This window comes from Acomys russatus, chromosome 14, assembly GCF_903995435.1.
Source record: "Acomys russatus chromosome 14, mAcoRus1.1, whole genome shotgun sequence".
NCBI classification, from domain to species: domain Eukaryota; kingdom Metazoa; phylum Chordata; class Mammalia; order Rodentia; family Muridae; genus Acomys; species Acomys russatus.
Genome location: NC_067150.1, coordinates 15,744,308 through 15,760,081, shown reverse-complemented (window position 1 = coordinate 15,760,081; position 15,774 = coordinate 15,744,308). Strand labels below are relative to the sequence as shown.

At 50.0% G+C, this 15,774-nt stretch overlaps 1 protein-coding gene across 2 annotated transcripts; it reads right to left on the bottom strand.

Annotated features, from left to right (window-relative positions):
• Positions 1 to 825: 825 nt before the first annotated feature.
• On the bottom strand, positions 826 to 9,652 carry Qtrt1 (queuine tRNA-ribosyltransferase catalytic subunit 1). 2 transcript variants are annotated; one of them, XM_051156011.1, is made up of 9 exons: positions 9,387 to 9,652; positions 9,156 to 9,224; positions 8,928 to 9,066; positions 4,451 to 4,645; positions 2,016 to 2,154; positions 1,613 to 1,688; positions 1,362 to 1,471; positions 1,198 to 1,285; positions 826 to 1,021 (listed from the first exon to the last, which is right to left on the bottom strand). In XM_051156011.1, exons 1-9 carry the CDS (start codon positions 9,627 to 9,629, stop codon positions 869 to 871), a joined length of 1,212 nt encoding a protein of 403 aa, XP_051011968.1. In that variant the 5' UTR covers positions 9,630 to 9,652; the 3' UTR covers positions 826 to 868. The 2 variants fall into 2 exon arrangements, with proteins under 2 accessions (XP_051011968.1, XP_051011969.1); XM_051156012.1 differs by lacking the exons at positions 1,362 to 1,471; positions 1,613 to 1,688.
• Between the last annotated feature and the right edge of the window lie 6,122 nt (positions 9,653 to 15,774).

Sequence of the window (15,774 nt, the reverse complement as noted above, 5' to 3'; positions counted from 1 at the left end):
GTCTCAAAAACAAAACAAAACAAAACAAAAAAGTCAAATGGTATCTGGAGGATGGCTCATGTCTTAGATCCCAGGCCTGGGGAGGAAGAGACAGGCATAGCTCTGTGAGTTCAAGATGAACCTGGTCTACAGTGAGAGTTGGAGGCTAGCTGGGACAAGCAGAAGAGCAGACAGTGACAGAGGAGCTAGAACAGAGATGAGGGGTAGAGTGTATGTCAAATGTGAAAGGCCTGGAGTTTGATCCCTGTCACGTGTCATGGTGTGGTCATCTGACAATTCACATCTATTATCAACAAGAGTGTGTAGAGCTATGAGGAGCCAAGCTTGTGCCTCCAGGCTTAAGTCTAGAGCAGAAAGGCAAGCTGCACTCCCTATTGGTGACCTTGGGCAAAGCTACTCCCCCTCCCTGGGCCAGCTATTGAAATGGCAACCAGGGGAGAGTAATGTCTTCCAGGGTAGCTGGGAGCTCCTGACCTCAAGAGCCCTAGTCTGCAATTACATACAAAACAGGCGGGCTGTGCCCAGTGGTTCCCAGCTACCATGCTGCTGCTGTGCTTACTTTTTTAAAATTTGTTCTGAGAAAGGGTCTTCCTCTCTTCCCCAGGCTGACTATGAAAACCAAGCTGGCAGCTCTCCTCCAACTCCTGCCTTTCCAGAGCTGGGAGCACTCAGGGCCGATCACGGGACCCACCCCCACTCCCTGCTACTTCTTACTGAGAAGCGAGATATACAGAGACGCTCCAGACAGGCCACTGCCCAAGAAGACACAAGATCTTAGAGGAAAACAAAATCAGTAACAAAAATCTTTAAAAAAAGAAAGAATCCTTCAGTAGACCCCATACCCCAGCGTCCCTCCTTAGCAACCAGATTATGTGAGTGTGATTCCCACAGAGGCCAGTGCTTCCACGGCCCAGGAAGGACAGAGGCTGTGGTCACCATACATGGTGCGCACGAAGTTTCGCACGAACTCAGGAAAGCGCTGCTCCAAGATGCTGCTTCGCAGGTCAGTCAGGAGCTGCAGCTGAAGGGCAGGGACACTGGTATCAGCTTGGGTGTGGGCCACCAGCAGTCCCAGGAGCGCCCCAAGGCACTACGTGTCCTGTCCTGTCACCATCCGCCCCCCCCCCCCCCACCCCGCCCCAGCCCTGAGGCCCCACCCACATCCTGAGGCCCCGCCCCACACCCAGCCCAGGCCACCTGATAGGCAATGTTGTGCACAGTGAGGTGGTGCAGCGCTGCAGTGTTGTCACTGTGCAGGAGAGCGTGCAGGAAGGCTCGGCTATGCCTGTGGGTTACATAATAGGTGGCTACACACAGCTAGACACCTCTCCCCTCTCCAATCCCCAACTTCCATGACCTACTTCCGGCAGGTGGGACAGGGACACTCAGGATTTATGGGGCTGAAATCTTTGGCATACTGCTGCTTCTTCAACTGCAGGTTTCCCGTGGGCACAAGGGCGGAGCCAAAGCGCTGGGGACAAGGAAGATCAAGATCACAACTGTAGGTTCCCAATGGGCACAAGGGCGGAGCCAAAACACTGGGGACAAGGATGGTCAAGATCACTAGGGGCAAGGGCTCCCAGCCCCTCCAGCTCCCTGCCCCGGGCCTCACCGCTGTCCTCGTGGGGAATACACAGTCGAACATGTCACATCCAAGGGCCACACAGACCACCAAGTCAGTGGCATAGCTGGGGTGCAGCCATGAGAGGGAGAGGAGCAGAGAGTCAGCCTGAAAAGCGGGTTTGCCAGGCCCCCCTTCATCCCATGTGGACCTCTGATGAGAACCAAGTGTTCTCGTTTGGTCTGTTTTTGTATTGGGACTGTATTTCACATAGCCCAGGCTAGCCCCGGACTCCCTACATAGCTGAGGGATGTCCCCAAACATTGTTGTGACCACTTCACTAGCTCCCCAGCAGTCTTTCCAAAAGGACCCACCAAAAGGGAATGGGAAATCCCAGGGTCTGTTCCCCACAGCAGGGCTCAGGGCTCATCCTCCTCTGCCCCAACATACATACCCAACCCCCATCAGGTAGCGTGGCTTGTCCTCGGGCAGCATGGAGGTGCTCAATGCCACCATCTTCCAGAACTGTGCCTTGCTCTCTCCCCCACTCAGCCCTCCAATGGCGAAGCCAGGCACATCCCTCTTGGTCATTTCTGAAAGGACAGATGGCCCCAGTTTAAGAGGATTTAGGATTTTGTGACAAAAGGTTAGAGTACTCCTTTGTCCTTCCATACAGCATAATTTATAATAAAACAAGGCCAAAAAAAAAAAAAAACCAAAAAAACAAAAAAACAAGGCCACTCAGGAGGCTGAGGCTGGAGGATCAAGAGTTTGGCACCACCCTGGGCTACACAGTGAGTCCCAGACAGGAAGAGGGTAGGGAAATGATGGCTCAGTGGTTAGCTGCTCTCAGGGGAACCAGGCTCAGATCTTAGCATCCACATGGCTTACAACACCTATAATTCCTGTTCCAGGACATCCAGCCCCCTCTTCTGGCCTTCTTGGCCTCTGCATACATGTGGTATACATACATGCAGGAAAACATTCATACACATAAAGTAAAAATAACTTTTGGGAGGCACAGTGGCACATGCCTTTAATTCCAGGGCAGCCAGAGCTGCTACAAGAGAGCTCCTGTCTGAAAAATTAAATAGTTAATTTCAAAAGTTCTAAGAAACAGAGCCATAGAGAGCCAGGTGTGGTGGCACAGGCCTTTAATCCCAGCACTAGGGAGGCAGAGGCAGGTGGATCTCTGTGACTTCGAGGACAGCCTGGTCTACAAAGCAAGTCCAGGACCGCCAAGGCCCTGTCTCGAAAAACCTACAAATCAAAAAACAAAAACAAATTATAAGAAACAAGGACGAGAGTAGAAGAAAGAAAGGGACCATGACACGGTGGCGCACAGCTGTGATCCCAGCACTCAGGGGCAGAGGCAGGCGGAGCTCTGGGTGTTCGAGGCTAGCCTGGTCTACAGAGTGAGTTCCAGGACAGCAAGAACTACATACAGAAATCCTGTCTCAGAAAAAGAGGGAGAGGGAAAAAAAGAAGGAGGAAGTGGAGGAAGGAAGGAGGAGGAAGAGGAGGAAGAAGAATAACAACAAAGGAGAGGAATCTGTAACAGTTTCATCTTTATAGTCTCAAGGACGAGGATTATCTGTAGTTCAGATGTATAAACCCATTTTGGGCCCAGGGTGTAGCTCAGTGGTAGAGTGTTTGCCTAGCAGAGACTAGGCACTGGGTTCTATCACCAGTAAACATCCTCACAGAACAAATCCATTTTCCAATTGTAGACTTTTTTTTTAAGATGTATTTTTTTATTATGTATACAATGCACATTAGATCACATTATAGATGGCTATGAACCATCATGTGGTTGCTGGGAATTGAACTCAGGACCTCTGGAAGAGCAGTCAGTGCTCTTATCGCTGAGCCATCCCTCCGGCCCCTCCAATTATAGACTTTTCAATTCCAATGGGGGTTACCAGGGTGGAATCAAACCTAAAAGCCCTGCCACACTTTGTCCTGACAGCCAGGTTCCTACATGGAAGGGAGGGAGGGAAGCACAGGAAAATCCTTCTGTGTAGGGCGCTGCTGGGGACCTCAGCTGCCAGTTCACCGCCATCTATGGGTCCCAGGGATGGCAGTCTTGAGGAGTGGCTGCAAGCTTCTTTATCCACTCAGCCAGCTCAGCAACCCAAGGCCCACACTTGCCCTGCTGAAATCTATAGAGTCAGATTCGTTCCACCACTTTCTAGAAACAAGGATCCAAAGCCAAAGTATGAATCCATCCCAGGAATCCCGGCACTCAGCAGCCTGAGGTGGGAGAATCAGGAACCCAAGGCCACCCTGAACTACACAAGAACCAGCCTCACAAACACAGGAGGGGCTGTGACCAATATGCAAACGACAGTCACCTGAGTGTGCTGAGGCACAAGTGGAGGCGGGAGGATCAAAAGAATAAGACTATCCGCTGCTACAGAGGGAAGCCCAGGCCAGCCAGGGCTACATAAAAGCCTGGCATAAGTCAATGTAATATTTCAGCAAATTTGTGAAACAAGCCAGCAAGATGGGGAAGGTAGTGGATGCCAGACCTGAGGAATCAAGTCCCAGAAGCCACACACACGGTGGGAGGAGAGAACTGACTCCCACAAGTTGTCCTCTGACTTCCATAATCATACTGTCTCTCTCTCACACACACACACACACACACACACACACACAGAGAGAGAGAGAGAGAGAGAGAGAAAGGGAAGGAGGAAGAGAGAGGGTGAAAGAGAGAGAGAGAATTAGAGTCCTAGCCCCAGTATTTGCATTTTCTAGCCCCACCCTACTAGGCACTGCCTCAGGCCTTTGTCTCGCACCGACTTGCACCTTTGCCAGTTAATGGCTATGGCCAGAGCATCATCCTGTGCCTGGACCAGCCCCACCCCTGTCAGTGCCTGACTCTACCTTTCAGACAAGTGGTGCGGAGATCAGCATTCAGTCCGCCCTGGATGATGGCAAAGAGGTTCTGCTTGTCCTGATGCTGGTGGGCTGCGATGCACCTGTCCAGCCAGCGGACTGACCTGTGCATGGCCTCCTCCACTCGAGGGCCTGTCACCGTGCTGCTCACCACGTCGTCCAACTGCATAATGATGTCCGAGCCTAAGGTGACAGAGCACACTGGTGAGGGACAGTGCGCAGAGGACCCTCCCAGGTACCACCACCTCCAGGCTGTTCTCCAGTTCCCAGTCCTCCTGCCTCGACCCACACTGTGCCAAGCTTTACAAGGGACTATGGAAATTATGCTTCTGGAATCTGGGGCTACGGCTCAGGGGTGCAGGACTGCAAAGTGGGTGTGGTGGCTCACGTGGTTCCAGAATACTGGTTGCTCTTGCAGAGAAGCTGGTTCAGTTCCCAGAACCCACTTGGCAGCTCACAGCCAGTGTCAGGGAATCTGATGCCTCTTCCTCCTCCTCCTCCTCCTTCTTCTTTTAAGATTTATTAATTTATTATGCATGCAGTGCACATCAGATCTCATTATAGATGGTTGTGAGCCACCATGTGGTTGCTGGGAATTGAACTCAGGACCTTTGGAAGAGCAGGCAGTGCTCTTACCCACTGAGCCATCATCTCTCCAGCCCCATGATGCCCTCCTCTAACCTCATGTACACAGACATACATGCAGGCAAACACTTACATATATAAGACAAATAAAATAAAATACCCAACAAAAATAAATAAAATCTTTTAAAGTGTATTTTTAGAAAAACAGAATTCTCGGGGCAGTACACGCCTTTAATCCCAGCACTCAGAAGGCATAGGCAGGCGGATCTCTGAGTTCAAGGCCAGCATGGCCTACAGAGTGAGTTCCAGAACAGCCTGGAAGAGAGAGAGAGAGAGAGAGAGAGGGGAGAGAAAAATAGAATTTCTGTATCAGTCAAAATGGATGCGACGACAAGCACCAAGGCTCTGTGTCCTATGTTTGCTCTGTGGCACAAGAGCCCACACCAAGATACAAATAAACCATGGCACCCTCAGCATACTGCTCCCTGCTGACAATTATGAAATCCAAAAAGTTTACAAAATCAAAGGTTTGGGGACCTGAGCATAGAACTGGCTTGGCATGTGTGAGGATCTGGATTACGACCCCCAGGTGAGATAGACAAACTATCTCAGCCTAAAGTCATCTGAGAGAAAAGCCTCAGTTAGGGGATTTGTGGCCATATCTGTGAGAGACTGTCTTGGTTTGTGATGGAATGTGAGAGGCCCCACCTTCCGAGAACAGTAGTCTCTAAGCAAATAAAGGAGCTCACTTTGGGCTGAGGTTTGGGCTCTGTGGTTAGGAACACTCACTGGGGCTGGAGAGATGGCTCAGAGGTTAAGAGCACTGCCTACTCTTCTGAAGGTTCTGAGTTCAATTCCCTGCAGCCACATGGTGGTTCACAACAGTCTATAATGGGATCTGGTGCCCTCTTCTGGCCCGCAGGTGTACATGCAGGCACAAAACATAATAAATAAATAAATATATAATTCATTTTTTTAAAGGGAAAAAAAAAAAGAGCACTCACTGTTCTACCAAAGGACCCACATTTGGTTCCCAGCACCCAGGCAAGTCAATACTGTCTGTAACTTCAGGTCTAGCAAATCTGGTCCCTCTGGCCTCCTGAGGCACTTCCACTCACATACACATTCTAACACATAACTGAAAGTAACAACAATAAATCTGAGGAGTTGCTGAAATAGGTCAGCATTCACTGTTCTTCTGAAGGTCCTGAGTTCAGTTCCCAGCACACACTTGGCAGCTCACAACTGCCTGATGCTTTCTCCTGGTGTGCAGATGTACATTTATGTAGACAAAGTACCAATATACACAAATACATATTTTTTAAAATAGTAAAAATAAATCTGCAAACAAAATAGCTAGCCAAGCATTAGCCTGCATGCAAGCTAGTGAGCCGTGCCCCTCCACGGCTTCTGCTCCAGGAGCCTGCATTAACTGCTCACAACGAGCAGCTGTGACCTGAAAGGCCAAGCCCTTTAAAAATAAACCCTTTCCCCCTTGACTTGCTTTGGTCATACTGTCTTATTACAGGGACAGAAAGAAACTAAAACACAGACAGAGGGCTTCTGATCAAAACCAGGCCCACTGGGAAGAAGTCAAGGCCAGACTGGGCAACTAAGTTACACTGCTTCTTAAAAAATAAAAACAAAAGCAAAGCTAGGTGTGGCTGAGAATGCCTATAACCCTAGCAGGAAACAAGAGGGTCATGCGGTTCAGTGCTGTAGGAACTAGGCCCGACTGGGCTGCCTGCCTGTCTTGCTGTTTCATGTCCTGTTTCTAGCAGCATCCACGTCTGTGTTTATCTTGGTTAGCTAGTCGTGTTTACTGCTCTGAGAATGCACCCCTCCCTTCCTCGAGACTTTTCCTCCTGTGTGCAATCACCTCTTGAGGGATTTCACCTGGGAGGAGGATGCCTGCTTTGCTGCCTATAAGAAGGCTCTTTGGAATTCTGGAAGGAGAATAATAAACCACTGCCGCGGCTCCTGCTGTGACTGCTGCTCTCTTAGCACGAAGGACCCGCTGTGTTATTGTGTGTGTGTGTGTGTGTGTGTGTGTGTGTGTGTGTGTGTGCATGAGTTAAATCCGCAGTCCCTCGCCCTCAACTTGGTACCGTGGTGGCGCAGGCGCCACACAGTACAGCCAGCCATCACAGCAGAGAGGGAGCCTATGTCTAAAAGAAAGAACTAGGGCCATGGCTCAGTGGTAGAGCTCCAGCCTAGAACCCCCCAGGGAAGAGTTAGGGTATGGCTCAACTGCAGATCCGCAGCCTTGAACACCTTCACTGAGCGGCTGTAGCCTGTAACATGAAATAAGCCCCTCCCAGCCCAAGTTGTCATGGCATTATCACAGCAATAGAAAGCCAGCTAGCAGGCATGGTGGTGAACGCCTTTAATCCCTGCACTCCAGAGGCAGAGGCAGGTGGATCCCTGGTCTACAAAGTGAGTCCAAGACAGCCAGGGATACACAGAGAAACCCTGTCTTGAAAAACTAAAAAACAACAACAAAAAAGAAAGCTAGTGAAGCATTCCAAAGGAACAGCCTTGTCCTGACAGAGACCACGCCTAGCACCTGAGAGACCCTGGTTTCCATCCCAGCACCACACACAGCCCCCACCTCCACCTTCCTACTTCTATGTGTACAAGTGGGAGGAGTCAGAATTCTGTGGGAGGAGTCAGAGTTGACATTCCCAGGCTCCAGCATCACTTACAACATAAACTGTTCTGGCCTGTAGATGCAGCTCAGTGAGCAGAGTGCTTGTGCACTTACGTGCCAAAGGCCCTGGGTCTCAGTATAAAAATGGGCATGGTGGCCTTGGGCTATAATCCCACCACTCTGGAGGTGGAGGAGGAGGATCAGGACTCAAAGTCAACCTCAGTTCAAGAGGGAGCGAGTTCTAAGTCAGCCTAGACTCTGCAGGACTCTGTCTCAAAAATAACAAAATAAAATAAGCTATATAGGTGGAAATAAGAGGGCCAAAGAGGGCTGGAGCTCAGAATCTGTTTGGAGGGGCTGGAGAGATGACTCAGTGGTTAAGAGCACCACCTGCTCTTTTCTTGTTGCCATCATTATTTCATTAAATCCAATTAGTTACAAAGAACAGAAACAGCTAGGTGTGGTGACACCCATCTTTAACCCCAGCACTCTGGAAGCAGAAGCAGGTATAGCTCTCTCTGTGAGACCTAGTCTACCAGGCTACATAGCAAGTTACAGACCAGCCAAGGCTACATAGTGAGACTCCGTCCAAAATAATAATAAATACATAACAACATACATACATACACACATATAAAACAAAAAGAAACCAACAAATGATAAAGGGACGACTCCATATCTAGCACTGTGCTCACACTACTGGCATCACACATCACTTCTTACCTCCAGAGTCAGGAGATCCAAACAGATTCTTTTTTTTTTTTAAAGATTTATTTATTATTATGTATACGGAGCTCTGCCTGCATGTACACCTGCAGGCCAGAGGAGGGTATCAGGTCACATTATAGATGGTTGTGAGCCACCATGTGGTTGCTGGGAATTGAACTCTGGACCTCTGGAAGAGCTGTCAGTGCTCTTAACCGCTGAGCCATCTCTCCAGCCCCTCCAAACAGATTCTTATTGTGAGGCCAAGGAGGCCTGGAAATCTCAACAATCTTCCTGCTAGGCAGACCCGACATGCATATAAGTTTTCTTCTATTTGCTGTGCTGGGGATCTCGAGCTCTAATAAACTGAGGCACATGCCCAGCACAGTACCTATTCCTTATTCATATTTTAGTTGTGTGAGTAAATCCAAATTCATAGGCATCCCAAACCACACGCAGCGTCTGAGGCCCCGTCTGTCAAAGCTACAGACAAGTTGAAGGCGCTGTGACCCAGAGTTCTCTTACCCAGAGCGTTCTGGATTTCCACGGACCTCTCTGGGCTCAGAAGTGTCTCTTCTCCGTCGTATGGCGAGCGGAAGCGGACGCCCTCCTCCGTCACCTCGGACAGGGAGAAGAGGGACACCATCTGGAAGCCGCCACTATCCTGGGGAGACCCCGCCCCAGATGCTGTCAGATGTTGATTGGGGACCTCTCACTCCCACGCGGCGCCCGAGGGCGGCAACCCCAACTCACCGTCAGCAGATTGTGGGGCCAATTCATGAAGCCATGAAGACCCTGGGCTTTCTGGATCAGGTCCGGACCCTGACATGCGGGAAGAACGTGCCGAGTTAGGCAATAGCCCGCAACTCCATCGCCAGGCCTGGGTGAGCCGGACCACGGGCAGCATTAGTCCGCAGACTTTTTCCGAGGCTCGTCTCCGCCTGGCTGCCCTCTCGCCGCCCTCCCCCGATCGAATCCACCCACCGGCCTCAGCCCCAGATGGTAGGTGTTGCCCAAGCATATGCGGCAGCCCAGCGAGTCCAGTTGCTCCGCCGTGATACCCTTCATGGTGGCCTGTGTACCCACAGGCATGAACACAGGGGTGGCCACAGTTCCATGCGGTAGCCGCAGCTCACCCGCCCGGGCTCTGGAGCGACTGCACTCAGCCACCAGACGCAAGATTCTTGGAGCGGACTCGCGCGAGCTTGGGGCTCCTACTGCCGCCATTTTCACTGCCGGAACCACGTGGGCTGAAACCACAGTGGGCAGCGCCATGTTGCCCTGAATCACGTGACCTGGGAGCTCTAGGGAACCATGACAACTGATGCCTACACCCTCTTTCTTGGGCGCGCTAAATCCAGAACCCTTTTGCTCTAGCTCTCTCTGTCATATAATATATATTTGGGGGGCGTGGGGGGTTGTGTTAGCCTTGGCTGTCCTGGAATTGCTTTGTAGACCAGGTTGGCCTTGGACTCACAGCGATCCGTCTGCCTCTGCCTCCCGAGCGCTGGGATTAAAGGCGTGCACAACCACGCAGGGCTCTATAATGAAGACCCTTTAAAGTCCAGTGCCATGGCTCGCCAAAAAGCCGAGTGAAGACACATGACGCTCCAAACCAATGACCTGAGTCTCTGAGACCTGATTCCTGCAAATTCTCATGGGCAGACACACTGTAAATGTAAAACACTCCAAGGCCTGCCCCTCCCCTCCTCTTCTCTCCTGTGTTTTCAGGGTTTCCCTGTGTAGCCTTGGGCTGTCTTAGATTCGCTTTGTTGACCAGGCTGGCCACGAACTCACAGCAATCCGCCTGCCTCTGCCTCCTTGAGTGTTGGGATTACAAACTTGCACCATTGCAGCCTGCAAAGCACGTTTTTCTACTGTATAAAATACAGCAGGCAGAGCCAGGTGTGGTGGTGCAGTGCATGCCTTTAATCCCAGCACTTGAGAGGCAGAGGCAGGTGCATCGCTGTGAGTTCCAGGCCAGCCTGGTCTACAAAGCGAGTCTAGGACAGCCAAGATAACAGAGAAACCCTGTCTCGAAAAACCAAAATAAATAAAAAATACAGCAGCCCAATGTGATTGATGACTCACCAGGAATCCCAATGTTAGACCTGATAGGGAGAGTCTATTTCGAGAGGTCCCAAAGGAGAGACTAGGAGGCCCGGTGGATGCAAAAGGAAGAGGTTTATTGATCAGACTCGACGGGTTGGCCTGCACCCGAGGGAGAGGCAACCCCCAGTTTCAAAAGCAGAGAGTTTTTATATGTTTTCAAAGCAGCAGATTACATTGAGCATTGGTAACAGTTCTATGACTGGCTAACTTGGTTGACCTTTAAAATGACTGGACACCTGGGAGAAGAGGGAAGTTGGTGCCTATTTTGGAAGGGGCACTTTCCTTGTTGGTAGGTGTTCAAGACCCTTAATGCGCTGTGGTTTTACCAGGAATTGTTTTGTTGCCCAAGTTCCAGGTAGGGTGGGGCACAGTAGAACTTTACAGCTCAAACTGACAGCATGGAGTAACTAGGCTGACAATATGAAGTAACCTAGGTCTGCCTAGGTAGAATAGATCAACACTGCACAATGAGTTTCCTGTCATACTGGAGAACCAATCTCAAAACAAGAGGAAGATTGGAAGATTGCACAGGGCCTGTTACACTCCTTTGATACTAACAAGGAGATGGGAGACACAAGTGGAGCTCACTGAGTTCAAGGCTAGGCCTGGCCTATAGAGCAAGCTCCATGGCAGCTGGGGCTACGTGTGTAGTTGCCTCAAAAACAAACAAAGGGCTGGGCATGGTGGTGTGCACCTTTAATCCCAGCACTCGGGAGGCAGAGGCAGGCGGATCGCCGTGAGTTCAAGGCCAACCTTGTCTACAAAGTGAGACTTGGACAGCTAAGGTTACACAGAGAAACCTTGTCTTAAAACAAACAAACCCAGAAACAAACAAGCAAAGGCATTATAGGGCACATCTGCAATGCCACTACATGGGAGGTAAAGACAAAAAAGTTAAGAGTTCAAAACCATCTTCCACTGTATAATGATTTCAAGTCCAGCCTCAAAAAGCAAAATAGGGGCTAAAGAGATGGCTCCGCAACTAAGAGTTCCTGCTGTAGTTGGGTGTGGGAGCGCATCCTTTTAATTCCAGCACTTAGGAGGCAGAGGCAGGTGGACTGATGTGAGTTCAAGGCCAACCTGGTCTACAAGGTGAGTCCAGGACAGCCAAGGCTACACAGAGAAACCCTGTCTCAGGGAAGGGGGGGGGGAAGAGCTCCTGCTGAGGACCTGGGATTCCCAGCACACACAACCACCTCTAACTCCAGTTCCAAGGAATCCAACCTCCTCACTACCACCACCCCTACCACCAGGCAGGGAGGTGGAGAAGCACATACATTCAGGCAAAACACTTGAACACACAAGATACTTCTTTACATTTTTTAAGTAAAACAAGAGCTTCCTGCCTGGCATGCACAAGGCATGGTACAATTCCCAGCACACATACTCACATCCACCCAGAGTATTAAGGGCGGTTGTATTTCTGTGTCTTCATACATGTAGTCCCTAACACTAGCTTCTGTCAGTCTGTGTCCATTCACTCAGTCTAAGAGCATAAGAGAAACAGGACCCAACATGTGGTCAGGTGTTCAATACACACTCATTTTTTTCATCAAAGGAATTTTAGCATTACAAAAAGTAACCTAAAACCCAGAAGCCCTTCCCCCACCATAACTTTATTCATTGTGTGGGGCATGTGCTCCCTCCCCCAATACCAGCCCTTTACCTGATAGTTACTATCCATAGAAAGCTTATCTGTCACCTGTCGGCAGAGGGCGCCATTGTCCCACATTTCCCAGTGGACTGGTATGTGGAATCTGTTGTCCTGGACAGGGCTGCTGGATAGAATCTTAGACCCACTTACCATGTGATAAAGGATAAAACGATTCCAGTTCCCAGAGGCGGTGGGGGGGGGGGGGGGGGGTGGGCGTTTAGACCGGGTGCCTCAAAACACCAAAGCTATGGTGTCACTCGGTGACACTGTAGTTGCCCAGGATAGTCAAGGCCCTTTGGCAAAGGCCAAAGGAAGGCTAATGTTCCTTCCCTCTTTAATCCCTTGAGACAGTCACTGAACCTGAAGCTAGGCTAGCAGCCAGCAAGCCCCAGGGACCTTCATCTCCACACTCCCACCCCCACCAGTGCTGGTGTTACAGGCCACACTTTTAGCTATTTATGTGTGGGTGTAAATGTGGGCATACTTGCCACAGTATCCATGTGGAGGTCAGAGGACAACTTATAGGAGCCTGTTCTCATGTGGGTCCTAGGAAGTCAAATTTAGGTTATCATGCACTAATCCAGCTACCAAAAATCAAAAAAAGCTGAGTGTAGTGGCACACCCCTTTAATCCCAGCACTCAGGAAGCAGAGGCAGGTGGATCTCTGAGTTCAAGGCCAGCCTGGTCTACAAAGCGAGTCCAGGACAGCTAAGGCTACACAGAGACCCTGCCTGGAAAAACCAAAACTAAAACAAAACCTTATGTGCATGCTTCACCTGTTTGAACATCTGTGTACTGAATGCATGCTCTGCCCATTGCAACTGGAGTTACAATTATGAGCCACCATGTGGATACTGGGTTGTTTTTGTTATTTTGTTTTGTTTTCATGTAGCCTTGGTTGGCCTGGACTCACTTTGTAGATCCACCTGCCTCTGCATGCGCCACCACATCAGGCTTGTCTTGGTTATTTTCTGAAACAAGCTCTCATAGTTTATGCTGACCTGAAACTCATAATGTAGCTGAGGCTGATCCTCCTCCCTTCACTTTTTTGCTGGCCTCAAAGTCAAGATATGTGCCTGTCTCTGCCTCCCAAGCGCTGAAATTAAAGGTATATACCACACCATTACTGCCTGCCTTTGCAGGTTACCACACCTGACAGTTTTTGTTTTGAGACAGGGTTTCACTCTGGAGACTATGTAGTCCCAAAACTGTGTAGTCCAGGCTGCCCTCTCAGCAATTTCCCTGCCCCAGCCTCCAGTGTTGGGATTGTAGGTATAAGCCACTGCAGCTGGTTTCAATGTTCAACTTTATTGACAAGGTTTCTTTTTTGGTTTTTCGAGACAAGGTTTCTCCATGTATATTTGGCTGTCCTGGTCTCATTCTGTAGACCAGGCTGGCCTCCAACTCAGTGATCCACCTGCCTCCGCCTCCCGAGTAAAAATGGCATTTTGTAACCTATGCTGGCACCAAGTGAACTCACTCTTTAGCCTCCAGTGGTCCAGAAGCACAGAAGCAAGGACTGAGCCTGGTAGAAGTTTGCAGCTTGAATAAGACCTGAAAGCTGAACAGAGACTGGAAAGAGCTCTCCGTACAGCAAGAGAAGAAAAAGTACCAGGTCACTTCAACAGCGGAGTGGCTAGCGAGATGGAAGGGAAAGGATAGAAGGCAGATGCCATAGCAGGAAGGATGCAAACTTTGTCGTGGGGTAGGTGGGCAAGGGAGGAGCAGTAATGACATAATGCCACCAGCTGGAGAGCTGGGGATGCCTAACCCTCTTGTAACTCACTTCAGCACAAGGGACAGCGCCACGACTGTTGCCTGGCGATTGGAGAAGCCGCTGCACAGGAGGCGGGGCTGAGAAAGCACTAACTACTCCAGAAGCTCAGTGAGAAAGCTGGCTGGGTTCCCAGAGAGGGCAAGTCCAGGAATTACCTACGAAATCCTAAAGGGGCAAGAGTGGGGAATGGGGTGTTATGTGCGGAAACTGCCTGCGAGATTTTCATGCACTTGGATTCTGTCCAGCCATTGGTGACCTGTGCTCTCAGACTGCCCTCACTTACCCAGGGTGGGTTTTTTGTTTGTTTGTTTTCCTGGCTGTCCATGGACCACCCCCAAACTGGGATTAGGCAGGAGGGAGCAGAGGTCTGGACACAGAGGGATTAGACAGAATTCTGGGTACAGAGAAGCTGAGAACCTCCAGAAATGTAAAAGGAGGGTTTCAGGACCAACAGTAAAATGGTGGCCTGAGGACCAGATTGGTTCGGGTGGGCGCTGGGGAGTCTCTAGATCTGCTAAACTTGTTTAACCAGCTAGGGTAGGTGTCCAACGACTATCTACAAAGCCTAGATGTAGCAGCAGCTGGACTTTGATGCCATTTCTTGAATGGTGGAGAGGCCTTGCTCAAGAAATCTTAATTGCCATAGCTCTGAGGATTCTGACTCACAGAAGGGGGTCCTGGCTCTCTTATCAGTTCAGAGGTAATAGTTTTTAAACCACTCCAGGTCTCAAGTCCAAGTCTTTCAAATTCAGAACACTCTAGAAGTTTAGCACCTCCTGGCCGGAAATCTTGTCTTCCAATGTAACTGACCTTGCTCAAAAGAACTGAAGTGCAGTCACACAGGTCTTCCCACTTCAGACCCTCGAGTGACCCGATTCCATTGATCTCAGGATGAGAGTTAGAATCACACGGCCTGGCATTTAGTGAGCTTTGCCCACTAGTCACACTTCACATAACACTTCAGCCCATACCCAACCCTGTATTGCTGGACTGCTCCTCTGCCTAGCATACTCATCCCTCACCTCCGACCCTAACCCATCTAACTCCACCTACTGTGGCATGCCTTGCTTGAGAAGACTTCCTTGATATCACGCTGGGCCCACTGAACCCTGGAAGCTCAATGACTGTAAAAAGCAGCGAGCGATAAGCAGCATAGAGCCTGAACATGTCAGTAAACCACAAGGTAAGCAAGAAAGCATGAACCCCATGTGGTGGCATGTGTGTACTAACTATCCCAGTACTCAAGAGGCAGACAGGACCAGCACAAGTTCCAAGGCCAGGCAGGGAAACTTAGTGAGACCCTGTTTATAAACACACACACAAAAATCTGTTTATTCTGGGAAGGGTGGATTAAGCCCCGCAACCAAACCTCCAATGGTGACTCACCTTGTCTCCAGGTCTCAGGAGGTCATGGGCACTGTTAGGCTTGGCCTCATATCCAGAAGACAAAGCATTATGGTCAGCCTTTGGACAGAGGCCATCAAAGGGATGGTAAACTGGCATGAGACTAGCCACAGGCCAGGGAGATGAGCCAGGGGCACTGCTCAAGTAGGTAGAAGCCCTGGGTCTGCATCCCTCCCCATTAGCAGAGGTGGCCTTCTTTCACCACCTGAGAGGCGCTCTCTCCTCTGACAAGAGCTAACATTTGAGCAGCTTATACCTGGAACTCCTATGCTTACACACCAAGAACCTTGTCACAATCAGAGGAAAACTGGCTACTTGCCCCTTCCTGCTGAGACTCCTGGTAACCTTTGAAGACAGATGACATGAGACACCATCCAAAGCAATCTGGAGAATAGCACCCAAGGGGTGTGTCCATCATAAACCAG

What these genes read in the sequence shown, in the direction of transcription:
- Qtrt1 (XM_051156011.1), bottom strand. Translation starts at nt 9,629, where the DNA reads ATGGCGGCAGTAGGAGCCCCAAGCTCGCGCGAGTCCGCTCCAAGAATC. An exon ending in GGCCCCACAATCTGCTGACG is followed by an intron (nt 9,067 to 9,155) that starts GTGAGTTGGGGT and finishes GGGTCTCCCCAG; the next exon opens with GATAGTGGCGGCTTCCAGAT. An exon ending in CCGCACCACTTGTCTGAAAG is followed by an intron (nt 2,155 to 4,450) that starts GTAGAGTCAGGC and finishes CTGTCCTTTCAG; the next exon opens with AAATGACCAAGAGGGATGTG.